The 27906-nt window shown below is 46.2% G+C and overlaps 1 protein-coding gene and 1 long non-coding RNA gene across 10 annotated transcripts in view; one reads left to right on the top strand and one right to left on the bottom strand.

Moving 5' to 3' along the window:
• The first annotated feature begins 26 nt into the window (after positions 1-26).
• On the top strand, positions 27-27906 carry SLAMF6 (SLAM family member 6). 8 transcript variants are annotated; one of them, XM_077887061.1, is made up of 8 exons: positions 27-164; positions 18267-18590; positions 22497-22757; positions 23204-23311; positions 23574-23612; positions 24701-24780; positions 26287-26361; positions 26723-27906. In XM_077887061.1, exons 1-8 carry the CDS (start codon positions 116-118, stop codon positions 26768-26770), a joined length of 984 nt encoding a protein of 327 aa, XP_077743187.1. In that variant the 5' UTR covers positions 27-115; the 3' UTR covers positions 26771-27906. The 8 variants fall into 8 exon arrangements, with proteins under 8 accessions (XP_077743187.1, XP_077743186.1, XP_077743184.1 ...); XM_077887060.1 differs by having other exon boundaries at positions 23204-23329; XM_077887058.1 differs by having other exon boundaries at positions 22497-22829; positions 24743-24780.
• LOC144307344 (uncharacterized) overlaps positions 19958-27906 on the bottom strand; it is a 33830-nt gene continuing 25881 nt past the window's right edge. The window contains exons 4-5 of one of the 2 annotated variants that reach the window (XR_013374236.1): positions 23836-24236; positions 19958-20648 (exon numbers count right to left, since the gene is read on the bottom strand). This is a non-coding gene — a long non-coding RNA (uncharacterized LOC144307344). Of the gene's footprint in view, positions 20649-23073; positions 24237-27906 lie in introns of those variants that run through there. The other variant, XR_013374235.1, reaches the window with a different exon arrangement.

The following is a 27906-nucleotide window of genomic DNA, read 5'->3' as shown; positions in this document are numbered from 1 at the left end:
TGCGCCACTTCTGATAGGATGAGGAAGTTTTCGTAAGAGCACTTCCAGTCTGTGACAGGCGGTGCAGGCAGCCCGGGCCAGCCGAGCCCCCGCAGCAGCCTGGGCGGCTGACAGCATGCTCTGGGTGCTCCTGCCGCTCCCACTGCTCCTCCTCCTCCGGCCAGGTAAACGCCGCCGCTGCCTCGCAGCCACCGAGGGCCTCCGGGCTTTGCGCAGCTTGCTCCATCTAAGTCACTTGGGCATACCGTCTGTCTGTCTGTCTGTCTGTCTGTGGTCTGTCTCTGCCGAGGGATGGAGGGACCGGGTGGGCCTGAGAAAGTGCCACCTCCTGTCGGTTAGCACAAGACGCGCCCAAGCTCCCTCAGGGATCACGGCTCCACTCGTGTCCGCGTCCACGGGCGGCTCTGCGGGCACAGGGAGGCGAGCTTTTCCTGAGAGCAGACTACCTGGGCCTGGGGTCTGGGGCCAGCGTGCTGTGATGCAGGAGAGTGGCCCCTCCTGCCACTTGGCTCCCGTCTTGCTCTGTAACCTCAGGCAGGTGGCTTATTCTTCTTGAACCTCACGAACCTCAGCGAAAATACTGAACATCCAGGGTTTGGTGGAACCGAAACTTCTGGGCACAGTTCAAACACCAGAAATAGATCTATTAGTTTTTGTTTACTTTGAAAAAAGATCTCTCCCTTCCTCCGATGTAAATCAGGGTCTAGCCAGTCCAGCAGGACTCTCTGTGACCCAGAGAGAGGGGTCCTGGTTCCCCGCAGTCCGTCACATGGAAAGCACGAAGGATGTCGTGCTTGGGGAACCACAGGTGGCTACTGGAGCCAGAGTATAGGATTCAGGGACAGATGGCCCAGGAGACAAGACAGGAAAGCTAGGCCAGAACTAGCTCAGGGTAGCGGATAAAAATAACTGTCTTCTTTGAGGGTGTGTTCTGTTCCGGGCCCTGGGCCAGGTGCTGCGCACTCTTTACATACATGAGCCTCAGCACAGACCTCTGCGTTTGCACTGTATTGACCCCATTTTAAATGAGGCGCCAAGAGGATTTCAATAACTTGCCCAAATTGCATTAGCCAGCAGGTGGCAAGCTCTTGCAACAGTTCTGAGAAACAGTGACCGCTGACCAAGCACAGCAGTAGCAGAAGACAAAACACAGAAGTGAGAGAGTCACCATAGATGTAGAATGAACTAGATTGACTGGCAACAGCAGTGAGGGGAAAGCATTAATTTTCTAGTTTCTGGGGACACTAGATCAGAGCAGGTGAAAAGTCCTGACCTTGCGGAGTTCACATTGAGGCAGGGAAACAAGATGAATAAGTGAAATGGTCTGTTGCACAAGGATAGGTGACAGATGAGCAGAGCAGGGAAAGAGGGGGTGGAAAGGGCAGGGAACTTTCGGACAGAGTGGCCCAAGGTGACAAAGTTGGGTGACAAAGGGGAGCGGAGGAGGGAGCAGCCATGGAGATGGTGAGCTCAGTTTGGGACCTACTAATTTTAAGACATCAGTGTGCTACCCAGGAGATTTCCGGAGAGCTCCTGGAGATTGAGGACTGCAGGCCGCAGGCTTGGAAGTCCTGGCGCCAACTAATGAACAAAGCCTAGGAGAAAGTGCAAGGAGATCAGAGCCAGGGGCTATAGCGTAACCGCAGAAGGAGGGGGGATTTGTTCTATACTCAAGAGCCGCTCCCTGGCCTGGGGGCGAAGCCCCACATCTTTGCTTCCCTTTTACCTCCGGGCAAAATTCATTTTACCACCATGAAATGAAATATTCAGAATGTCCTCAGGTTACAAATCCCCTGCTCCTCCCCATTTCCATTGCTAGCTGTCACAGAGATCCTGTGAAATAGACACTGTCATTCCCACTTCGGGGAAAGAGGAAAGAAGCCATGTGACACTTCAGTAACTTACTTCATGTCACACAACTATGGGTTGGGGTGGCACCCCAGGCCGCGGTGCAGAAAAGGAGACGTTTGTGAATGCACTTGCAGTGTTCTGAGCGCAGGATGGGGGCAATGAGTGCCGAGGTTGGAAATCAGGGAGCCTGGCTCCGGGGGTCTGTGCTCATAATCACCCGCTATGCTACTTATTATTACACAAATGGATATATATAACCACACACACATACATATATATATGTATAAATGTGTGTATATTTATATATATATATAAAACTACAAAATGTGTATATATAACTACAAAATGTGTGGCGAGGAAGAAAATCGGCAGGGTACCCTGAAACAAAAAAAAAAAGCAAGGGGATCTGCTTTGAGTGGGGTCAGGTGAGTGCAAAGGTCCTCTGCTGGGAAGAGTTTGAGGAAGGGAAAGAGATCTGCCGTGGCAAGGATATGGCACAAATTAAATCAATTTTGAAAAACAGTATGAAGGAAGATGATTCGTGCCATCCTACCATCTTCCCAGTTGGTCAGACACCATAACTTGCTATTTTTTTTTAAATTAACTGAGAAGATGAACCATGTTGAGAAATAATCCCAAGAGGTATAACTGAAATCAGGTATCATCATGCCCTGGAGAAAATGAATCGCATTTGTTTCTCCATTGTATCCTCTCTAGATGGGAACTTATCAAACACTAATATGCATTCAAATTACTAGGGAATCTTATGATACTGATTCTAAATGCGGACAAACATTCTGCATTTATTTTTTCAAGATTTTATTTATTCATGAGGGACATGGAGAGAGAGGCAGAGACACAGGCAGAGGGGGGAAGCAGGCTCCCTGCGGGGAACCCTACGTGGGACTCCATCCCGGGACCTGGGGATCATGCCCTGAGCTCAACCACTGAGCCACCCAAGTGCCCCGCATTCTGCGTTTATAATAAGCTCCCTGGTAACGCCAGTGTTGCTCCGTGAACCACACCTTGAGTAGCAAGGTTCTAGATTTCATGGGATTTTAGTCATTTTGGGGTTGAAGGAAGGGAGAAATAAGAACTAATTCTTTGAGTACGTTGGCCAGAAGCAGATGGGGGTATCCTGATGTTGAGGAGAGAAGTGGTTGCAAGTGTAGGCAGAGCCCATACGGGGGAGCTAGCCATGTGATTCCGAGGTCCTGAGTTAAAAATTGGTTTCTGCGGAGACATTGAGACATCGTATCCAATGGCTCCCTTCCCCCGAGCAGTGTCGGCTGCCTCTCTTACCAACCATCCACACCTTCCAAGGTTTACAGTTGCTCCTTATTGTTCACTGCGGCAGGGAGTTGTTTTGCATTTTGACATTATCCTCAAGGACAACTGTGCCTTTCCACCTCTCAGAGTCTGAGGTCTGTCCCCATGTGTCCTCCAGCCTCCCACCCCCAAGGTGGGAATGGAGACCCCTCAGCTGGGTCTCTCCATCTACAGGCAGACTTTCTTTCTTTCATCAAGGTGAAATTCACAAAACTTAAAATAATAACTTTTAAGTATATAATTCAGCGGCACTTAGTACATTCACAATGTTGTGCAACCACCGCTTTTATCGTCGCAAAACAGTTTATCACCCCGAAAGGAGACTCTATGTCTGTGAAGCAGGAATTTCCAATTTTGCCCTTCCCCTGACAACCCGCTGCCCCCTGGCAAGTACTAACTGGATTTTGTTCTGTGGGTTGACCTATTCTGGACATTTCATGTCAGTGAAATGGTACAACATGTGACCTTTGTGTCTGACTTCCTTCACTTAGTATAATGTTTTCAAGGTTCATTCATATTGTGTCACGTATCAGCACTTCACTTCTTACTGTTCCATAATATTCCATTGTATATATGTACCACGTTTGATTTATCCACTCATCTATATAGATGAACACTTGGGTTATTTGTACCTTCTGGTCTTGTAAATGGTGCTGCGATGAAGATTTGTGTGCAAGTATTTGAGTACCTGTTTTCAATTCCAATCCATTCTGGACCACATGATAATTCTATCATGAATCTTTTGGGGAGTCACTAAATAGTTTTCTTCAGAGGCTGGTCCAGCTTCCATTCTGACCAGCAAGGTAGGAGGGTTCTAATTTTTCCAGCACTTACCTTATTAATAATTATTTATTTTATTAATTCTTACCGGTATTTCCTTTCCGATGATGATGATGGTTATCATTATCCTGGAGTTGGTATTTAAAATGTTTCTTTTCCTGTGCCAGCAGTTCACTATTTCACTTCTGAAAGATAGAATTCATAATTCGGCAGAAGCTTCTAGGAGTTTCCTGGGTCTAGGAGGTCTCAATGGTGACAAAATCCCTTCTCTAGTTTTGTTCTGCTTCTCATTCTTAAGGGGCGCGGGGCAATGGATCATCTGTAGCTACTTCCTGCTGGATGTGGGCATCATCGTGGGAATCATCGAAGATGCAAACCCTGTTTCTAGCTAGTCCTCTATATGTGGGCCACCGGGCTTAGCCCTGAGCTGTTCATACCCTGTGTGACTACTACCTGTAATTGTATGGCCTCTTGGTCACAAACTGTACCAAACAGTGAAGTACGCAGCTCCAAAAAGTAATGAGTAGCAGGATTATTAGTGACCCCAGGAAAGAAAGAAGATTTGTAGTACTGGGTAGTGCTGTTTGATAGTCGCCCAGACTTAATCAGGAGATCCTCCTCTTTGGTTGAAGGTATGTAGTCAAGCCACCAGATCAAAGATTTTTTTTTTTTAATATCGACTTCTACTTCAACTGAGGCATTATTACTCCAGGTACAACAGGAAGTATTAGTTACTCCACAGATCCCCTTCCTCCTGCTAACAGGTAGTCCAAACTGGTCTATTATCTCATACTACATTAACTAAGGAGCCAAGGACAATTTAAAAATTCTTGAGGGCATTGCCTGTATTTCCAGCCAACGTTTCTATTGTGGCAGATTCCTTAGGGTGGCTTCATGATATACAAAACCTCCCCAAGGGGCAGTTAATCTGATGGCCAACCCAGTGTTGGCCAGAATCAGTCCCAGGACCCTTTTCCCAATGGGAAGATAGAGAATGATTATGTAAGGTAATCCCCATGGGACTCATGAAGCTTACAGTATAGTGCCCAGGGAGCTGGGCATCACCAACACACGCATAAGCAACAGCGAGAAGTGGGGAGATAAAAATTCTAGCTGGAGATGAGTCTCTTGGGAGCCTATGATGGGATGATCCACAAATAGAAGCATATCCTGGGGACACACAGGCCCAGTGAGCATGCACTGAGTTAAACCAGTTAAGCAATTCAGGGCCCCAGTTTGGAGATGCCATTGACTGCAGGAGACAAAGGTCCACTCCACAAGACTGTGTAATTGATTGGACCTGTGGTTGCGTTTCCAGGGGCCTGATGACATAAATAGGTACGTCTCCAGCACCCCTTAGATTTGGTCAGTCTTGTCCGTGTCTTACATTGACTTTCCCACGTCCCTGTAGTGTTGTCACATCCCTTCACTGGGCACCAGTGAGCTTCACTTGGAAAGCAATCCTCAGTGAGAGTAACAGTAAGAGGGGCTGTAGAGGATGGGTCTCAGCTCTCTGTGCCTGTTTCAGGGGAACATCCACAGCAGGGCTCTGGCGCTGATGTGCAATTGAGATATTGCACCCCCTCTCCTCCTGGAATCAACAAGAGGGCAAGGGGGCATCTGGATGGCTCAGTTGATTAAACATCTACCTTTGGCTCAGGTCATGATCCTGGAGTCCTGGGATTAAGCCCCACATCCAGCACCTGCTCAGTGGGGAGTCTGCTTCTCCCTCTCCATCTCCCTCTCCTCCTGCTCATGCTCTCCCTTGCTCTCACTCTCTCTCTCTCTCAAAGAAACAAATAAAATCTTAAAAAACAACAACAACAACAACAACAACAAACAAGAGGGGTAAAATTTACATATAGAATTTCTCTATGGGAATGACCCAGCCATACAGCTATGGAAGGAGAATTTTTATTTCATTTTATTAATTAATTTACTTATTTGAGAGAGAGAGACAGGAAGAAAAAGAGAGAGAGCGTGAATGGGAAGGGCAGTGGGAGAGGAAGAGAGAATCTCACGCTGAGCACGGAACCTGACTCAGGGCTCCAACTCACAATCCTGAGATCACAACCTGAGCCAAAACCAAGAGTCGATCACTGAACCGACTGAGCCACCCAGGTGTCCCTGGAAAGAGAATTTTTAAAGGCATTCGGGGAGCCCATAAAAAAACTTACATCAGGGTCACTCTGGATTGGATGGTGTATGAGACATCCAGTTTCAGTGTGTGAGCGTTGGAGACACACCCAACGGCCTTTTAGTTCAGTTCCCTCTGCGATGATTTTACTTAGAATCCCTAGGGAGGGATCCCTGGGTGGCGCAGCGGTTTAGCAACTGCCTTTGGCCCAGGGCGCGATCCTGGAGACCCGGGATCGAATCCCACATCGGGCTCCCGGTGCATAGAGCCTGCTTCTCCCTCTGCCTATGTCTCTGCCTCTCTCTCTCTCTGTGTGACTATCATGAATAAATAAATAAAATCTTAAAAAAAAAAAAAAAAGAATCCCTAGGGAGTTCAGCTCCCAAGGGTGCTCTGCTGTGTGTGTAGCTCAAGATATTCCTAGAACTACTATGACAATAACGATATCGGGCACGTGCTCAGATTAAGGTCTCAAGGGCTGAAACACTCCTTAGCCTCTGGAACCTGGTGAACAGGGCAAAGAGGCCTCAAAAACTCTACATTTCATCATGCATTAGCAATGAGCTGTGGCATTTATTACTGGACAGTCACAGAGAAAATGGTTTAACCTCTTCAAGGCAGCAAACAGCAAGACAGGAAACCAGAACAGCGGGGCTAGCCCTGAGTGGACAGAAATCACTTTTCTACTCCGGAGTCAGGCATCCAAGACACTACCCCTTCTAGTTTTAAAGAAGAATACATGACAAACAGTAGGAGGTGGGGCCCTATCCATATTGGGTGTGGTTGATCCTGGGGAGACTCGCTTTTCCAAGCTTGGAGGTACACCCAATGCCCAGGCTTATTGGGTGAAGCCTGATTTCAGTAGGTAGGGGGATGCCAAAGAGCCAAGCGTACTTGCTGAATGCCTGCACCACTTGTTGGAGATGAAGCGTATGCTTAACCGGCAGAGAAACCTCCAGGTCTGGGTGAGGAGGAGCAAGAGCCTTTAGGAATGAGCCTTTTGGTTTAGCCATTGGGGCAGCTCTTACCCTGATGGGAGCTATCAGTAATAATTTTAGACAGTTTTGCTATGTTTCTGGGCACAACGTCACCAGGGTCTTTTCGGGAGGGTTCTTTTAGCTTGTCTTGTCTTTCTAGAGGGCTGAGGTCTCCAGGCACAGAGTGTAGCCTCCAGTTGATGTCCAAATCTCTGGCTACCCCAGAAATGCCTTTTGGTATGAAAGCTGACCCATTATCACTTTGTAGTGACCTCAGTAATCCAAATCAGGGAAATCTCTCTTTATTTTTTAAAAATTTTTTTTCTTTGAGAGAGAGAGAGAGATGGGGGGGGCGTGGAAACAGATGGGGGAGAGAGAGAATCCCAAGTAGGCTCCACACTCAGTGCAGACCCTGAATCATGACCTGAGCCAAAACCAAGAGTCGGACAGCCAACCGACCGAGCCACCCAGGCACCCAGGAGACATCTCTTCTGATAAGGCCTTTGATGACTTCATTTGCCTTTTCTGTCCTATAGGGAGAGGCCTCCAGCCATCCAGTGAATGTATCTATGATTACCAAGAGGCATTTGAAATCCTCAGGTGCCACTGGCATGACAGTAAAATCCATTTGCCAATCTTCCGCAGGTGGTGTCCCCTCCAATCTGAGTGGCCGCGGCTGAAGGCGGTACCAGGGGCCTGGTTTGTACCTTCTTTGTCTGATAGTAGACACACTGGTTTGCTATTCTTCTAATAATCTCTTTCATCCCTGGAATGTCTATGATCTCTGTTAACCATGGGCATAAAGCTTCTTTGCCATAACGAGTTGAATTATGTGCGCTCCTAGGAACCCCCCAAACAGTTGGCTCGGGTGCCCCGACTTTCCCACTGCTCTTTGTCATCCAGCCTCTAATTAGCAGGGACCCCCGCGAGCCCATTTTTGCTGCCTCTTCTGTTTGATCATGGGAGCAGGTAGGGGTGGACTGATAGAAAGGCAAGGGGGGATTAGTGGCCGCTGCAACATCTCCGCCGATCTAGAAGGCCTTTCCGTGCCGGAGGGAGCCGAACTACTTCCCTGCATTACCTCTGAATTTCCTTTCTGGTGGCCCCCGGGTGAACGCACCACTGCCACGTCCCGGGGCTCGCACCCTGCTCCCAGCAGCCTGGGGACTTCTCTGCCTATATTTGATTTCCTTAGTTCCAGCATTCAGCAGCGTCTTTCTTTGCAGAGAGCTCCGTGAGCATGGGTTACAGAGGACGTGTCTTCAGGATCAGTGTGAGCAGGCAGCACTTTACCTTGACCCGATTTAAAGCTCAGTTACGTCTGCCTTTGGGGGAAGGGCCAGCCCCTTAGCCCCCGCGAGAGGGATTAGGGACACCGTCCCGCAGCCCGCCCTTCTTGCCCATTCTCCATGAAAGCGCTGCCAGCCACCAACCAGCCTTCCTCTGCGTTGGACAGGGGTCGGCTTCGGGATGTCCGGGGCTGGAGCGCCCTGCACCAATTACTTCTGGGCACCTGTGGGCAGCAGGTGGGTCAAGATCAGGAAGTAGGGTGGCTGGGTTTAAAGTGTGACATGGCTTCAGCTGTCACGGGCCGGGTGGGGGGTGCGGGGGGTGCTCTAGCAGCATGGCCTGGTGTTGCAGTGTTCTGGGTTGGGACAGCCACAGAGGTCCTCGGTTTCTGATAAAGCAGAGACCAGGTGTGGGGTTCAGACTGTTGCAGGCTGACCCATAGTTTTTCTCTGCCTCTTTTATCGAAAGGCATGAGGCTGCCACAGTTCTCAGGCGGGGAGTCCAACCGCTGGCCACCGTGTCAGCTGTTCAGAGAAATAAACTGCCGCTCTCTTGAAGGGCCCAGCATTTGGGTTAACGCCCTCGCCACCACTCCTTGTGTCTCATGTACACATAAACCAAGTGGCCTTTCAAGGCTTGGTAATGCTACAGCCGGGGCTTCTATAAATAGGGTTTTAAGTCTACTGAAAGCTTGCTCGAGTGCTTTATCCCACCCAGACAGGGAGGTCTCAGGTCCCCGAAGCTTATCATAAAGGGGTTTCATGGGACGCCTGGGTGGCTCAGTGGTTGAGCGTCTGCCTTTGGCTCAGGGCGTGATCCCAGGATCTGGGATCAAGTCCCACGTCAGGCTCCCTGCATGGAGCCTGCATCTCCCTCTGCCTGTGTCTCTGCTCTCTCTCTGTCTCTCATGAAGGAATAAATAAAATCATTTTAAAAAAATAAAAATAAAGAGGTTTCACAATTAGCCCAAAGTTAGGAACACAGATGCAGCAAACCCCAGCCATTCCCAAAAACCCACGCGATTGCTTACGGATCCTTGGTGGGGCTATGGGGCTGGCTGACAGACTGCTTTTTCTTTCTTGGGGAAGGCCTTGTTGCCCCCCTTAGAAATAATGAACCCCAAGCATTTTACAGTTCCCTGAGAAATTTGAGTCTTTTCTTTTGATACCTTATATATCCCTTGCTGACTAGGAAAATTTAACATGAATCTAGTATTTTTGTCAGAGTATCCTGAGTGAGGCTGGCTATTGGAACACCATCATACCTGGCACAACAGTACTCTTTTCCTGAGTTAATTCTTTTAAAGCTTGTTCTAGGATTTCTCCAGAGATAGTGGGGATTTTTTTTTTTAATACTTGAGGTAAACCAGTCCAGCAGTATTGCTGTCTTGGGCGGGGCGGGGAGGGGGGGAGGCAAGGTCTTCCCACGCAAAGGGAAATGACTCTTGGGATTCAGAACCTAGTGTGCAGCAGAAAAAGGCCTTCTTTAAATATAACGCAGTGTAATACTTACTATTACTTGGCAAATTGGTTAATAGGATGTATGGATCGGGTGCTACAGGATGTATGTGTCGAGTAGCCTCATTAACAGCTTGGAGGCCTTGAACAAATCTCTTCCTTGCCCCCTGGCTTTTTAAGGGGTACACAACTGGTGTATTGCATGGGGATCTGCACAGCCCGATCAACCCTTGCTCTAAGAATCTATGTGTTACCCAAAAGATCCCTTTTATACTTTCTGGTTTTAAGGGCTGTTGCTTTACCCCAAATCTCTCTGCTTTAATTCCTCCATCACACATGTGGCATTATGGGCATATCCCACTCATCCTTGTGCCAAGACCTCTGGGTTAACCTGGCTGAAAATACTTTGTGGAATCTCTCTTCCTTCAGATACTGGCAGACTGTGTAGTCAAGTCATGAGTCTAGGTCCCCAGTACCTGGACACGTGGATCTCTATCCTGTCCTGCTCCCAACTGATAAAGCCTCCCAATCTGGATAAAATGTCTCATCCTAAAAGATGAACAAGACATTCTGGTGCAAAAAAAAAAGATACTTTAGTCCTTTCGATCCTATGGTCAGCATCTCCAGAAATATTTTAGTTTCTCCTCCTCCTGACACTCCTTTTATGTTACATTTTATGTTAAAAAGGCTACCCTTTTGGGTGTTCGACAGGGAGAAAGTGGCTCCAGTATTGAGCAAAAATTCAACCCACTCCCCTCCACTGCTAAGGTCACCCAGGGCTCCTCATGGGAAATGAGGATCTGATTACCCGAAGCTGGCCGGGGAACCCTATCACCCGATCACATCCCATCTTCGCTCAGGGGCAGCTGGGATGATTCGGTTTTGCCCATCCTCCTTTTGGGGGCGGTGTGAGCAATCCTGTTTCCATTGCCCTTCCTGTTTACAGTATGCACACTGACTGTAACCCAACTTGTCAGCGGCCTCTTGGTCCCACGGGTGGGGGGGCGGGGAGGGCGGGGACACACCCACAACATCTTCCTTCCTGACCCTGGGTTACCTTGAGTGGCCTGGAGAACCACTCCCAGAAGGCAGTCTCCTTTCCGCTTTCTTGTCCCGCCAACTCCCCCCACCCCCACCCCCCATTGAACACCCCAAAGATCTTCTGCTAGCTGAGTGGAGTCAGTGTCAGGACCTATGGCCAATTTTTGACGTTTTCTATGGATTTCTGGAGCACTTTGAGATATGAACTCAGTATTAACTGAGACAACTTTGGCTGCCTTGGGCCATGAGGTCCCTATCTGTATGCCTTCTCAGACCATTCTGCAGCTCGAGAAGGTTGGTGGCTTTTCATTTGACCCTGTGAATCTCCCTCAAGTTGGACGAGTTTATAGGAGATCTACTTACTTCTTGCATAGCTCTTGAAAGTAGGCTCCAGAAAAGTCCTATAAACCCTCTCCTCGGTCTACAGAGTTAGGATCCCACTGAGGGTCAGTTCCTGGCACTTCCTCTTCACTCTGTCTTCACTCATGACCCAGGCTGATAGTCCCTTTCAGACCCTTCTCTGACTTTTGCCATCACCAGAGACTTTTCTTCTGCCTTCAGAAGGGTGGTTAGGAAAGCTTGGGTGTCCACCCAGACTGGACTGTGATAGACAACATGCAGGAAATTTATGAATTCAACCAGACCAGCCCATAGTCCCCTGGGGTGCCTTCCAGGGGTCTGATGTTGAAAAGAGGACATGCACGTAGATGAGATGTCTGTCGCCATTAGGTACCTGTCTTAAAGGGAGTATTCCAGCCTCAGGCTTGAAGTGGGTCCCTAATCTAGTAGTACCTTAATCCTGGTAATGGAGAAGACATCAGGGACTGCTTGGGGGGTGTTAATGAGAAACTGGGGGTTAGCCCCGATGGGGTTGGAGGAATTGTGGTCTGGGTGTCACTAAGGATCTGGGTACCTGGGAAATAAGGCAGAGGTTTATTACGCCTTAATGGCTGACTTGGAAATGTAAAAGTGATTTGAGGTGAGTACTTCCTAGCTTTATGTCCTCTGACTTAAAAGAATAGTTCCTCATCAGATGGAGTTTTTTTTTTTAAGATTTTGTTTATTTATTTGAGAGAGAAAGACAGAGATAACGACCCTTTACTGTACAAATGCCTTTTCTTTTGGTATAGCCCCAGTAGTTTAAATGTACTTTTGTTTGCCTTGTCAAAGGGTTAGGAAAATATTTCTATGGCTGATGTCAAAGAGATTACCGCTTCTATTTTCTTCTAGGAATTTTATGGTTTCAGGTCTCACATTTAGGTCTTTAATCCATTTTGAGTTCATTTTTGTGTGTGGTGTAAGAAAGTGGCCCAGTTTCATTGTTTGGCATATAGTCTAGTTTTCCCAAAATCATTTGTTGAAGAGACTGTCTTTTCCCTCATCGTATATTCTTGCCTCCTTTGTGGAAAATTAATTGACTATATAACTGTGGTTTTCTTTCTGGGCTCTCTAGTCTGTTCCATTGATCTATGTGTCTATTTTGTGCCAGTGCCATGCTGTTTCGATTACTACAGCTTTGTGGTATATCTTTAAGTCTGAAATTGTGATTCCTCCAGCTTTGTTCCTCTTTTTCAAGCTTGCTTTGGCTATTTGGGGTTTTTTTGTGGTTCCGTACAAATTCTAGGGTTTCTTGTTCTAATCTTTGAAAACACTGTTGATAGCATCTCTCTTTTGATAGAGACTGCATTAAATGTGTAGATAAGCAGGCTCCTTTTACTGGGGTCTGGGATGAATATTCAGAGAGGGAGGTCCTCATCATCGCATGGAACGGGCAGACATATGGTTGCACATGCACATTCAGAAAACATGCCTATATGTACATTGTATGTTATGCTAATGAGCCTTATGCTCCCCCAGGGCAGGGATCTTAACATTATGATGATTCTGAGGCAACTGTTAGGCACTTTATGAGTCATTTGCCCAGGCATGTCCTGGGGGGATGGTGGGAGGGTCCTACTCAAAATATTTCTTTTCTGGTTCCAGTGATTCTTTAGTTAGTTTCTAAAAGATAAAACTGATAGCTAGCAGTAGCTTTGAGGAATCTCTTGAGTTGAGGGGTTCTCACTGGTGACCAAATCACATCCCCTAGGCCCTGAAGCAGCTCTCCTGATGTTCTTTGTCCTAAGCAAAGTGCCTCAAGCCTTTTTCTTTTTTCTTTCTTTAAACCTTCAGGAGCCTCCACCTTCTCCTTCCCCCCTTTGTCTCTTCTTCTGTCGCAGACTCCCTTCTCCTCCCTCTGTACCAAAGCAGACTCCCCACAGATGTAAGCAAAGAGATATTTGAGCCCATCCTGGAAGGATATATAGGAGCTCACCAGGTAGAAAAGGCAAGAAAGGGCATTTCAGGCAAAGGAAACAACAGAGCAGTGAAAGAGCAGGGCATTCTTGGAAGAATCGCAAATAAAGGTGCTAAGGGTACTTCTTGTTTTTATTCAAAACCTTGCTACCATGTTGTCTCCTTTGTGAAGTGTTCCCTGACAAGCCCCAACAATTCCGGCCCCTGATGCTCACTCCTTTGTGTCTCATAGAGCACACAACTACACTGATTCAACATTTATCGAGCTAGAAATTGTGCTAAGTGTTAGGGATACAGAAATAATAAGCATAATCCCTATCGTCAATATTCTGGAATTGAGAGGAAGCAATCTCATAATTAAAACAAAAAGAAAGAAGGAGTTGGTGTTGAGTGCACCAGGAACAAGACAAGGCAGAGGTCAGCCCCATCTGAGCTCAAGGGCTAGCTCACTGCACCGAAACTACAACCTTACCTGTCAGGCTCTTCTTCCACATGGTGAGCCCAGAGGACCCATTTCCTATTCATATTCCCCATCCTTAGCCTTGAAGTTGGTTCATAAAAGGGACCTAATACATATGATCTGAATGCCGTGGTATCTAAGACTTCACTCACTGAACTAGCCTAGAACTAAGCAAATGGTAGAAAGGATGACTTGTTAAATGAATAATTGCAATCTATAAAAAAACAAAGGAGACTTCAAAGAATGTGCTAGGCAGGGAGGCAATAGTTCCTGGGGAGTCCTTGGGCCCCAGGGTATGTGCAGAACCCTTACAAAAGAGAAATTCCTTAATATCCTGGACAGAGAACCTCCAAGAGAAAGGATGGAGTTTCCTCATCAAATACTCATTGGATAAAAAGTATGTGCCTATACAAACACTGTTCAAGAGTGATCATACAATAGAAAAGACAAAAAATCTTTGCTCTCATGGAGCTTGCATTCTAGTGGAAGGGAGAGAGAATATTAAAAAAAAAAAAAAAGAAAATACAAATATAAAGTATGCTAGATGATTAGCATTACAGAGAAAAATAAACTCAAAGGCAGCTGAATGTACAAGGATGGGAATGCAGGCTGGGGCAGCCACTCTGGAAACCAGTATGGAGGCTCCTCAAAAAGTTAACAATAGAGCTACTCTATGACCCGGCAATTGCACTACTAGGTATTTATCCAAAAGATACAAACATAGTGATTCAAAGGGGCACCTGCACGCCAATGTTTATAGCAGCAGTGTCCACAGTAGCCAAACTGTGGAAAGAGCCCCGATATCCACCAACAGATGAATCGATAACAAAGATGTGGTACATATATACAATGGAATACTACTCAGCCATCAAAAAGAATGAAATCTTGCCATTTGCAACAATGTGGATGGAGCAAGAGGGTATTCTGCTAAGGGAAATAAGTCAGTCAGGAAAAGGCAAATACCATAGATTTCATTCACATGTGGAATTTAAGAAACAAAACATGAACATAGGGGAAGGAAGGAAAAATAAAATAAGATAAAAATAGAGAGGGAGACAAATCATAAAAGACTTTTACCTCTCAGTAACAAACTGAGGGTCTCTGGAGGGCAGGTGGGTGGAGGATGGGGTAATTGAGTGATGGGCATTAAGGAGGACACTTGATAGAATGGGCACTGGGCATTATATGGAACTGATGAATCACTAAGTTCTACCCCTGAAACAATAATATGGTAACTAAATTGAATTTAAATTTTTTAAAAAGGCAGTTGAATGTAGAAGAGTGAGGGCTGGGGCCCTCTTTGAGAGGGAATGTGTGCATTAAATACCTTTTGGAGTTTGTTTTTTAAGTGAGCTACCGCACACCTGGGAGAAGTGCTTCCAGACAGAGGGCACTGCTAGTGTACAAGCCCTAGGCTATTCAAAAAATAACCAGGCCGGCATAGTTTGAGCAAAATGAACCAGTCTGGGGACAGTGATAGGAAATTAGGTCAAAGAGATCAAAATAAGCAAATCATTTTGATCCTTATAGGCCATTGTAACTCTTTTGGTTTGATTTGAGTTTTGTTTTTGTTCCAACATTTTTATCTGAAATATAACACACAGCAACTTTCTCCATAGTTTGGCTACTGTGGACACTGCTGCTATAAACATTGGCGTGCAGGTGCCCCTTTGAATCACTATGTTTGTATCCTTTGGATAAATACCCAGTAGTGTAATTGCTGGGTCATAGGGTCACTCTATTTTTGACTTTTTGAGGAGCCTTCCCACTGTTTTCCAGAGTGGCTGCGCCAGCTTGCATTCCCACCAGCGGTATTGGATTCCCCTTTCTCCACATCCTCGCCAACATCTGTTGTTTCCTGACTTGTTAATTTTAGCCACTCTGACAGATGTGAAGTGGTATCTCTTTGTGGTTTTGACTTGTACTTCCCTGACACCACGTGATTTTGAGCATTTCTTCATGTCTGTTGGCCATGTGTAGGTCTTCTTTTGAGAAATGTCTGTTCATGTCTTCTGCCCATTTCTTGACTGGGTTATTTGGTTTTTGGGTGTTGAGTTTCATAAGTTCTTTATAGATTTTGGTTACTAGCCCTTTATCTGATAAGACACTTGCAGATATCTTCTCCCATTCTGTAGGTTGCCTTTTAGTTTTGTTGACTGTTTCCTTTGCTGTGCAAAAGCTTTTTATCTTGATGAAGTCCCAATAGTTCATTTTTGCTTTTATTTCCCTTGCCTTTGAAGATGTGTCTACCAAGAAGTTGCTGTGGCCATGGTTGAAGAGGTTGCTATCTATGTTCTCTTCTAGGATTTTGATGGATTCCTGTCTTACATTTAGGTCTTTCATCCATTTTGAGTTTCTTTTTGTGTATGGTGTAAGAAAATGGTTCAGTTTCATTCTTCTGCAAGATGTCCACCAACAGATGAGTGGATGAAGAAGATGTGGTGTATATACAGTGTAATATTACCCAGCCAACAAAAAACAATGAAATCTTGCCATTTACAACAACATGGATGAAACTAGACGGTATTATGCTAAGTGAAATAAGTCAATCAGAGAAAGACAATTATCATATGATTTCATTCTTGTGGGAAATTTGAGAAACAAAACAGATGATCATAGGGGAGGGGAAGGAAAAATAAAATAGGACAAAATCAGAGAGGGAGACAAACCATGAGACTCTTAACTCTAGGGAACAAACTGAGGGTTGCTGGAGGGGAGGGGAGTCGGGGGGTGGGATAACTGGGTGATGAGCATTAAGGAGGACACTTGATGTAATGAGCCCTGGGTGTTATACTGATGAATCACTAAACTCTACCTCTGAAACTAGTAATACACTATATGTTAATTAATTGAATTTAAATTTTTAAAAAGAAAAGAAATATAACACACAATAAGAAAACTGTACAAATCCTAAGTGTGAACTCAATCAATTATCATAAAATGAGTAAATCTGTGTATCCAGGCACAGGTCAAGGAATAGAACATTAGCAGCACCCCAGAATTCCCTGTTTATGCTTCTTCCTACCTACCCTCTCCCTCCTCCTCAAAGGTAACCACTGTCCTGACTTCTAGCAGCAGATTTGTTTTGCCTGTTTTAAAACTTTCAATAAATGGAACCAGTAATAAAAATTAAAAGCAAATTAAATCTTTGCTCAAGATTTTGCTTGTGATATTCATCCATGTGGTTCCTGGAGGGTACAAGGGTTAAAACGACAAATAAGGTCACATTAAACTCCTGATGGGAAAGACGGGGTACAGAGGATAACTGCTGCCAGTGTCCCTGTGCCTAGCATCCACATGACAATCCAGGAAGGAGAAAGGAAACATGAGCTCACCCAGGAGCTGAGCATCAGGCTCTCAAAAGATATTTCCTCCCAGCTCAGATCCTCTCCTAAGAAGTAAGAGATACGAAGAGGGTTGGGGCCATGATTGCATTTATTTCTTCACTGATTCACTCAAACCTTTCCAGGTCCTACTTCATGTTAGGCACAATACTGAGATACAAAGAAAATTAAGGCATGGTCAGTTAGACAAACGAGTAAACAGGACTATAAAATAGTGTGGTAAATGCTAAGTTTCTGCCAAAGATGCTAAGGAAGCATCGTCTTTAAGAATCGTTATGACTATTTCACCTCTTTTTGCTCAAACATTAATAGCTCCGATATAGACTCATGAGATTATGGCCATTATCTGTTTCTTTGAAATTATGTTTATTACTTTTTTTAAGTTGATTTATTTATTTTAGATATATAGAGAGAGACCGTGTGTGAGCAGGGGGAGGGGCAAAGGGAGAGAATCCTCAAGCAGACTGCCTGCTGAGCACAGAGCTGAGATAATGATCTGAGCCAAAATCAACAGTCAGACACTCATCCAAATGAACCTCCCAAGTGCCCCTTATAGTTACTGTTTTTATATCGATCAGTTTTATCCCCTCAGTTGGGCTAAAGTCATTTTGAGAATAGGAAAGATGTCTTCTGGTATCGCAAAAAGAGCACAAGGGAGCTGAAGTCAAAATAGTTGGGTTTGAATCCTGACTCTTGTTCTTTATTTGTACAAGGCTGGGAGAATGAATTAAACTCTCTATGTCTCAGTTCCTTTATCTATAAATGGAGATAGTAGCATCCACCCTAACTGCCTCCCAGAATTATATCAGCATCAAAAGAAATAATGAATAAGAAGAGCTGTAAATTCTTATTATCAGTCCAGTCCTCTAAACCCCACAATCCTACTTCTTTGGACATAGTAGGTAATCAGTAAGTATTAAGCTTTCATTAAACTTCATAAGCAAAAACTTGTGGTTTTGGAGCCAGTGCCAGGGAGTGGATGCAGTTTCCTGTCCCTGTCATACCCAGAGAACTCAGATGCTGGAATCAGATATTGTGGCCATGACCTAGGAGTGACTGGCCACTGTGAGAGGGTGGACTGAGCCAGAACCATCTGAACCACCTGCCTATTATCCAAGAATGCCATACATTTTTGGGGGGGTGATTGTCCGCTTCAAAACTTCTCCTAACCCCTGTCTCTCTTCCTCATATCTCTGGGCTTTGGTATCAGCAGGCTCTAACAGGCAGGCAGTTAGGGGAAAGGGTGCGGGTGGAAGGGAATGGGGAGAAGGGGTGGTGATAGCAGCTTCCCCTCTGTGCTTACAGGGAACACAGCTTCACAAGACAGCTCAAACCCACAGACGATGAATGGGATTCTGGGAGAGTCGGTAACTCTTTCCCCGAAGCTTCCTGTAGGGGAAGATATTCAGTCCATCACCTGGATTCACAGAGGAAGATCTCTCATCATCATAATGCCAAAAGTTGAACAGTTCTTAGTGACTGATCCAAAATGGAAACATCGACTGCAATCCTTGGGGAACTACTCCTTACGACTCAGCAACCTGACAATGGAAGACGCAGGACTTTACTGTGCCCAGATAACCATACCAACATCTTCAGAGCTTTCCTGTTATACTCTGAAGATCTTCAGTGAGTCAAAGTGTGGGGTTTAATTGTGTATGGACTGAAAGGTATCATGTATGTCAGATCCTATGTGAGAGCAAGTATACACTGTAGCCTAGTGGTGAAGAGGATGGGATTTGCACTCAGACTGAGGTCTGGCAGTAAGACACATCAATGGCGTTGCTCAGCCAGGTAGTGACAGAGTGGAGATGAAGACCTACATCTTGTGACTCCTGGCCCCAAATCACATCACTCTCATACACCAAAATAGTCCCTCTCGGGGTACCTGGGTGGCTCGCTTAGTTGAGTGTCTACCTTAGGCCTGGGTCGTGATCCTGGGGTCGTAGGATGGAGCCCCACGTGGGGGGGTCCCTGCTCAGTGGGGAGCCTGCTTCTCCCCCTCCCTCTGCCTGCTGCTCCCCCTACTTGTGTTCTCTCTCTTTCTCTCTCTCTCTGTGTGTCAAATAAATAAATAAAATATTTAAAAAATAAAAACAGATAATAAAATAGTCCCTCTCGACTAGACGTGTAATGGAAGTAACAGACGTGACTAACTATGACTCTATTACCTTGAGCATTACGTGTATCTGTAGTATAATCTTCACAGCAGCTCCATGAGGCAGGCAATACCCTTATCCCTGAGGCTTCCAGTCAGTTCCAGCAACCTGCCTACAGTCATGGAGACAGTAAGCGGGAGAGCACCTGGCATGATATCTCCCTTTACACAAAAGCCAGTCTGACCCCATGGAGTGATCGGTGTACAGAACAGTGGTCTACCTAGAAAGTGCTCTATAAGGACGAGCTGATAATAAGAAAGATCCTTTCTATCAAGGTTATTTAATTTGTGACAATATGGCTCATGACGTCCACATAAGATTGTAGAAACTATGAGACAGCTTGTGATTCAGTATTAGGAAAAAAAATCCTTCTAGCAATCAGTGATGTTCAGAGATACCATGAATGGCTTTAAAATAATCTATACTTAGTAGAAATGTTGTCCAGAAGATTCAAGCACTCAACTGCCAACTTTAAACGCCACCAAGATTCTGTAATTCTTATCTGCTCCAGAACCCATGGCACCTAAAATTCACCCAGAGTCCTTTGGGTTAAGACATGGAATCCAAAAAAGCACTTTAGTTAAAATAAAATATCACCACAAATAGGTTACATGTGAACCTTTAGAATCCCCTGGATATTTAGCAGATGTACCATGTTAGATTGGTCATAGTTATGTTCCTGAATGAATAAGACACAGAACAGGTAAATGTAACGGGAAAGAGAGATTGTCTAGAAAGGTCTGCCATGGGGGTTCCAACCAAAGGGGCAAAAATCACGCTGGGGCAGTGCATCAGTTTCCTGAGGTTGCCAAAAGAAAACACCACAAATTTGGTGGCTTAACAAAACAGAAATTTTATTCTCTCACAATTCCAGAGGCCAAAAGTCCAAAATCAAGGTGTGGGCGGTGCCACAGTCCCTCGGAAGGCTCTATAAGGCAATCTGTTGTGTCTTCCCGCTTCTGGGTGCTGTAGTCATTCCTTGGTGTTTGCTGGCCTGTGGCTGCATCACACCAGTCTCGCCTCCTCCTTTCCCTGTGTTGTCCTCTTTTCTCTGCTTTCCTCTTACAAAGGCCCTTTCCACTGGATTTAGGGCCCACCAGATAATCCAGAATCATCTCCTCATCTCACTTAAGTACATCTACAAAGACCTTTTTCCAAATAAAATTCTGGGAATTGGGACACGGAGATATCTTTTGGCAGAGGGGTAGGGGGTGTCATGATTCAACCCACTACAGGCAGAGTCACTCTGGGTGACCAGGATCATCAAGGCAGAGCTAGGACCCCAGAGAGAAGAGAAACACCCAGTAGAAAGTCTGAGAATAGACCCCATGTCAGGCTCCATCATACTTGTTGAGATAATGTTCCTCTGCCACTATTCAGAAGACCAAGCACGACTTCTTCTGCAATCACCATACTCCCCAGGTTCAATGCCAACCTCTTCTCAGGCCTTATAGCATCAGGAGTGCCAGGATACAGGGGTGAGTTAGACATGGAGTCGTCACTGAGTAGATAGCATCTGAGCCAAGACCTGTTGGAGGTGAGGGAGTGAGCCATGCATATTTGAATGACAAGCCATCCAGCATAGGCTCCAAGAACACCAAGGAAGTCAAACACCAAGGAGCAGAGTGAGGGAGAGAGTAACAGGAAACAAGGTCAGTAAAGAAATAGAGGCACATCAGGTAAGACTCTGAGAGCCGTCCCAGGGACTTTGGCTTCTACTCTGTGAGGCTGAGAATCATCAGAGGGTTTTGTAGAGTGGGAGTATGATTTGACTTACTTGCTTAAAGGATCACTCTGGCTGCTCCGTTCAGGGGACAGCGGTGGAAGCCAATGTACTAACCAGGCCACTGTGGCAATCCAAGCACGCCGTGCTGCTGCTTTGCACCAGGGTGGTAGCAGCAGACGTAAGGAGAAGGGGTTGGACCTGGATGTATTTTAGAAGGAAAGCCACCAAGATATCCTGAAGTGGTACAAGATGAAGAGGTGACTAAGGGATGGCTCCGGGGCTCTTGGCCTGAGTGACTGGAAAGGTGATTATCAACTAGGATGCAGAAAGCTACAGACTGAGTAGGTTTTGGAGAGAAAAACAGGAATCCTTTTGAACATGTTGAGTTTGAGACACACGTTATGTCCAAGTGGAAAAGTCACATAAGCAGTTTTATATTTATTATGTGGAAAAAGGTAACAAGATAGATTTTTGAGGTCACCCATGGATACAGGTTGCAGGAAATGTGGTCTTCATGCCAAATGGTTGCCATTTGCTGTTCTAGGCACTGTCTCATTTAATCCTCACAATTCCCTAAGAAATTGAGATTATTGCTCGGTTTTCCAGATCAGGAAACCCAAGCTTGGAGAGATTAAAAACCTATCCGTGGTCATGTAACCCGTAAGTGACAAAGCCATGACTCTCACCGAGATCTTCCTAACTCCAAATTCAACACTTGCCATTACACGAAATCTGTCAAAATATGTCCCACTTCCTACTCCATTAACTAAGCTTAGAACATTCCTCAGTATTTTCCCACCAGATGGTTGGAGTCATTCAGTTCTTTATCGGGCCACCGTTACCCTCAGGCCAAGTCCAGATCAGTGACCTTTCCGTACCGCCTGCCACCACCCCATCGATTCACGGCCGCTAACATCCTAATAGCCAATGCTTTCTGGTCTCTGCTCTCAGAAATTCCTACAGCAGATGCTTCCTCACATGCCTGAATATATTGTACTTCTTTGCTCCCTAGAGTTACTTGCTTGCTCATTCACTTTCACTTCTTGCCCTAGTTTTTAGGTTCTCAACGTTGCCCTTTCTGTCGTGCCGACATTCCACATCAGTCTCTTTTCATCATCGGAGCCAGCATCAGATACAGTGAGGACCAGGATTCCCGCAGATTTGTGAGAAATACAGTTCCTAAAGGACATGGAGCTTTTATCTTCCACCCCAGCTAGGGAGTTCTGATGGTGGAGAAAACAGGGCTCTCCAGTCTGGTCTACTGGTTTCTGCCCTGGCTAGGGTCGAGTTGGCCCTCGACTGAATCCCCAAATGTCTTCACACAAGGCCAGTGTCCAGGGCTAGAAAGGACCCCAGGAATAAACTGGGGCCCAGAAAGGAAACTGAGCAGCCCAGAATCATCTAACTAGTTGGTGGTTACCCTGGTGTGTCCCTTCCCACTTCTCCCTCTGGCTACTTCGTCTCACGCTGATGCCCCTCCTCATTTGGTCACCCCAGACCCTGGTGCCATCGATGAGTCGATTTACAGACCATAACATACGGTGGAGCGCTGGGTGGAACACGGAAACATTCTGTGTCGGGAAGGGTATTTTTCACAGAGGCCTGAACCAAGCCATCTGGACTTAGTTTGGGTCTTTTCTCTGCACACAGGACGACTGAGTGCCTTAAATATTACTGTGCACCCTGGGCTGTCCAAGACCGGGACCTGCGAGGTCCACCTGGCCTGCTCTGTGGAGAACTCACATGACGCTCTATTAAAGTGGCACGGAGCAGGGAACACGTCTATATATGAAGCCAACCTCACCATCTCCTGGGACCCCAGGAATCCCAGTGAACAAAAGTACACTTGTGTGGCTGAAAATATTGTCAGCAGCACATCCTCCTCTGTCTCCATCCAGAGTCTCTGCAAAGGTAACAGTCTGTCTCAGGTCCCTCTGGGAGCCTTGAGCAGCTGTGGGGTGTGGCGTGTCCTTCCTGCCCAAGGTGATTCCCCACAACAGTGGCCCAGTGGGAAGTGGCCCGAACGCTGCAGGGAGAGGACAGAGACTCCTGCAGCTCTGTACCTCTCACTACCTCCAGAGGCCTCTCCTCCCTCCCTCCCCCTCCCCCTCCCTCCAACCCACTCAGAGCCCAGGAGCAAAGTCCTTGGGAAGTCAGAACTGCCCCGCTCCAACCCCCCCCCCCACCGTGGCTCTACCAGGCTCCAGCCTGCCTGCCACATGGACTCCCACTCCCAGAAGGGCTGCCCAGACCCAGAGCTCAGCCAACCCCCATAGGGGGCCTAGAAGAGGCTCAGTGGAGGTTCTGAAGGAAATACTCTCTGTGTCTCAAGTGCAACTTCTTTTTTCTTTTTTCAGGTTTTTTGAATCAGAAAAATCAACATCTTGATACCATATGGATTATAGTTGTGGCTATTTTGATGTTTACAGTCATCCTTGTGGGATTATTTGTTTGGAGGAAAAAAGGTTGTTTGTGTAGGACAGGTAAAGGGAGGGAGGATTGTCTGTGGAGACAACCCCTGGGATGTGGCCACACATCTACTAATTTCCCAAGGGAGGTGGGTCCTACCGGAAAATGCGCAACCAAGCCTCAAGGCCTGGCTGCCCTTCTCCTTCAGGCGCCCCCTCCACCACATCCCCTAGAGAGACACCTGTGGGCGTGGGATAGGGTGTGGGAGCCTGTCTCACTACACTCACAAATGTCAATTTCCCGGATTTTATTTTTCAGGCATCTTTCATTTCTCTACTCAGCAAACCCAGAGTGCTGGTGAGCTTGCAGACTCTTACTTCCCAACCATAAAACAGATGGGGAGAACCTAACTTGGGAGGAAAGGGGCTGGTCAGAGGGCTGGATAATGATAGTGGAGGGAGTCAGAATGTCATTACTCAGATGGGCCAGATGGTGCCAGAGGAGATGACCTGTAACTATGCGTGTCTGTCCCCTCTGGGACCTAAAGAGTCCCTTACAAGCATGCAAACCAGTCACTCACCCAGTTTCTTGGAGTCGGATTAGGGTCATTCCCCACCCTGCTGATGAGAAACCAGGTGCCAGTGGAAGGTTCCTGGCCTGTCCTTTATCAACCAACAAGTCCAGGGCAGGGATAGAGTTAGAGCATCAAAGCTCCAAAGACAAACTGCCCGACTCCGTCACTCTTTCAGCCAGGCTGTGAACGTTGAGTAGACCCAGTCCAAAAAGAAAGAAACAGGAACACAGGCTGTGGACTCAGATTGGCCATGAGTCTCATTTCATGGGTGAGAGATATATGACATCACATGGAGAGGACGAACATGAGGTTCAGAGTCAGAAGGAGGCATCTGAGCTCCTGTTGCGTCACTTCGTGTTTGATTTTGCACCAAATTAATTGAACTTTCTGAACCTCCAGGTTTTCATCTGTAACATAAATAGAATAGACTAGAATAATCTAGAGTATAATCATCCATGGTATAATTGTCTATAGTATAATCATTTATAATATAATCTGAGAGGTTTAATAACATTATACGCGTGACATGAGCTGGCTCCATTCAGTTTGCCAACGAGGTTCCCTAGTCCTTGTGTAAGCAGTGTTATTTGGTCCCTCTGGGAGGGACCTGGCCCACATGTGAATCCAGGGGGAGACTGAAGCTTTAGGATACCTCAAGGCCATATTCCCCCAAGCAATGAGATCAGAAATAGAGCACATGGCTGAGAAGGTTCTGGTTCAACCCAGAACTTCAAAGACTGTCAAAAATGAATGAACTCTAAGAAAGGGCATTGTCTTGAATAACTTTGCCTCTTTGCAGCCAAAAAGTGCCCTCGTGTAGGCAAAGGTCCCAGGAGAGCAGGACACTGACTGTGCCTTCCTATGTTAACAGCAGCGACCATAAGGAACTTAGATTATGTCTCCTTCTCTCCAGGGAACACCATGTATGCTTGTGTCACTCATCCAAACAGGGTGAGTCCTTTGAGCTGTATACTCCATCATTGGTATGATTTTTATGGTCTTTGCTTGCTTGCACACTTGTCACCACAATGACGATGTACGTGGGACCTAGCTAGCCTCCAGGCCTCTCGTCCCATGGTGCGTTTGCTCATATGGTGCTTTACATGGTCCTCTAACTGCGTGTTGCATCAGTGAGTCTTGTCCCTTTTCAGCTTAATTACAAGCTGCCTGGAGCGAAAAGTATATGGTCCTCTCTCTTTCCTGAAGCACACTGCTCGGTAAATACTTGCTGAATGGATCAGAATTCAATTACGTCTGAGAGTTTCCAGAGCAGACAATTCTGAAGCAGGGGTTTTCTCGCCCTGGATGTAGTGGAAATAGGGGAACTCAGAGGTCTCTCAAGAGGGGAAGTGGGGCAAGGATTTGCAACAGTAGAAGACAGTAAAGGCGTGAAGAGCCTCCAACCCTTTCCTCCCGTCTGCAACACAACAGATGGCCTTGGTCAGCCACCAGGAACTCCTCTGCCACACCTCAGCAAGTTTCCACCACTCCCAAAGTAAAGCACCTGCAGGTGGACATTTCTAAATAACACGATACATCTTCTGAGAAGCAAGCCAAGATAACTCAGCATTCGCCAACTGATCGGTGCAGTGATCCAGCTAGAAATCTGAGATTCCCCAAGGACATGTCCCCCCACACAGCCCCTCAGTTATTTACAGGATAGGCTCCCTGAAGGGGGGGACGAGAAGGGCATTCTCACTGGTTCAGATGTTTCTATTGCCTTTCCAACTCCCTCTTGAAGACAAGATGAATCAGCAAACCAATGAATTCCAGTGAATTTGCTAACTTCTTTAGCAAAAATTGTACTTTGGAGAGTTCCGGGTGTTCTGATAATACCCTAAATATTCCTTAATTGGTTTTAAATGTCAAAACTTAGGGGCACAGGGGACTTTTCCTGTTATCGCTGTGCTTTGTTTTCCAAGCAGAGCCGTTCTTAGGTCCGGGTGTTCCTCCTACTTATCAGTTGTCCGGGCTTGAGGAGAACCCAGTGACATGATGACCCGGCAGTTTGAGTCATAGGGACAAACTGGAGCAAGCAATACTCCAGTCAGAGCTAGTAAGATCTAAGACAAAAGACGCAATGCTTCTGTACCACTTCTGGTATGGAAGTCAGCTCTTAGGACGGGGGAAGGTAGAGCTGGATGCAGGAAAGCATGCTTCCTTTTCTTCACACCAGCTGCCAACAAGGCCGCCCTTCTGTCCCTTTCTGGCTCTTGAGCCACTGGTTTGCTGGGGTGTCGTGCTTCTGTGTGGGCCTCAGGAAGTGTCACTAAACCTTCTCAGGTTTGAGAGCTAGGGGTGTTTGGTCTCCAGCTCCTCTTGCTGCACAGTCTCTAGCCTTTTCTTCCTGAAGAACTTTCACATCATCCCCCTGTGCCTTGTCTTCCCTGGGAACATATCTATGTGTGGATACCTGTTCGTCGGTGTGAACTAAATGCGTATGATTATTTTTTACAGCAAACGAATACCCCAACACCTGGACAAAGTGGTGGTCTCTCCACCATTTACTCCACAGTTCATCAGTCCAAAGAGGTAAGCCCACTACTTAAGTCCCCTGTCCTCACATCTTAGCTCCCTCCCCAGACTTGTAACTTTACAAATAAAGTCAAAGTAAAGGGGCCATTCTGTAGATACACAAATACCAGCAGGATATAGGAAGTCTCGGGACATCACCAAAATATACCCAAGAAGTTATCTTGTATTTTAGGATCACCTCCCATAACTGAGTTTTCAACATACTTGAACTTAGATTTTTTTTAATTCAATTTTTAATTTAACTTTGCCTTAGCTCTCAAGCCAGTTAGTGCTCCCCAGACCTGCTCTATAGCCATGAGAGGTACCCTGAGGCTCCGGTCCCTACTAACCTGCTTCATTTTCCTCTTCTTTCCATTAGAGTAAAACTATTCATTCAGGGAAAGCTCCCCTTGACAACATCATCTAAATTGCTGAGAGGTCTCGAAAGGAACTCAGGAATGACGCAGCTTCTCCTGATCCCAGGGGAGAGAACACAGCTTGGTTTCTGGCTGTCAACAAAATTCGAATATTTAGGATTATCTCTTCCAATTCCTCTGACCAGAACCTGCTCAAGTACATCAAACATCTAAGGAATAACATCATTTCCAGAGTGTGATCCAAATTACATCTCCTAATCTGCTCCAGGGCAAAACATGCTTCCATAAACAAGTCTGGACATTGACTTTCTCCTTGGCAACTGATGGAAATGTGCTTGACAGAGAGTTATAATTTAGAGGACAACCACTCCTCTCCTTTTACGAAGCAGCAGGATTGTGATTCACTAGGAGAGAGCACAGCGTGTTGGTTACCTAGGTTGTCTCTGGAATTGGATGGGCCTGTTCCCAAATCTTCACGTGTCATTTACTAGACATACCTCCTGGGACATGTTCTGGAACCTCCTGAGCTCTGGTCTCCTAACCTGGAAAATGGGAATCCGCCTGGTACTCAAACCAGGAACCGCAGTTAGCCCTTACATCAGCTGTTCTATCAGCACACCCTTTGGACTCTACCTCCAAATATATATCTTAGACCAAACCATTTCTCTCCAAACCTTTAACCTCCACCCCATATCAACCCACCATCATCTCCAACCCAAATACTACAGTAAGCTCAAAACAGATTTCCCCAGTTTTTGCTCTTACTTCCCTTTGATCCTCTCTCTAGGAGACAGCCAGAGTTATGTTTTTAATATAAATCAGATCCTTCACTTGTCTACTTAAAACTGACCCTGCAAGACTTGCCAGGCACTTAGAAAGAAACTGAGTCTCCATGGCTCTGGGTGGCCCATCTGCAGCCTCAGCCATCAGCTCTCCCCACATCCCCCTTTCTGATCTGGCTTCTCTGATTCTCTTTCAGCCCCTCCAGCAGAGGAGACAGTTTACTCACATCTGCCTCAAGACCCTTCTTTACCTGCCTGGCTCCTTCTTACTCTACAGGTCTCAGTGCATATATGTCAACCTCCAAGAAAGACCTCAGACCACTGTCACTGAAGTGGATGCCCGTTTCTCTGCTACATCTTCCATGTCGTCTATCTTATGCCATTAAATATTTATTTTTATTTAA

This window comes from Canis aureus, chromosome 38 (assembly GCF_053574225.1).
Source record: "Canis aureus isolate CA01 chromosome 38, VMU_Caureus_v.1.0, whole genome shotgun sequence".
NCBI classification, from domain to species: domain Eukaryota; kingdom Metazoa; phylum Chordata; class Mammalia; order Carnivora; family Canidae; genus Canis; species Canis aureus.
The sequence above is the reverse complement of the archived record's forward strand: the minus strand, read 5'-3'. Positions and strand labels throughout refer to the sequence as shown.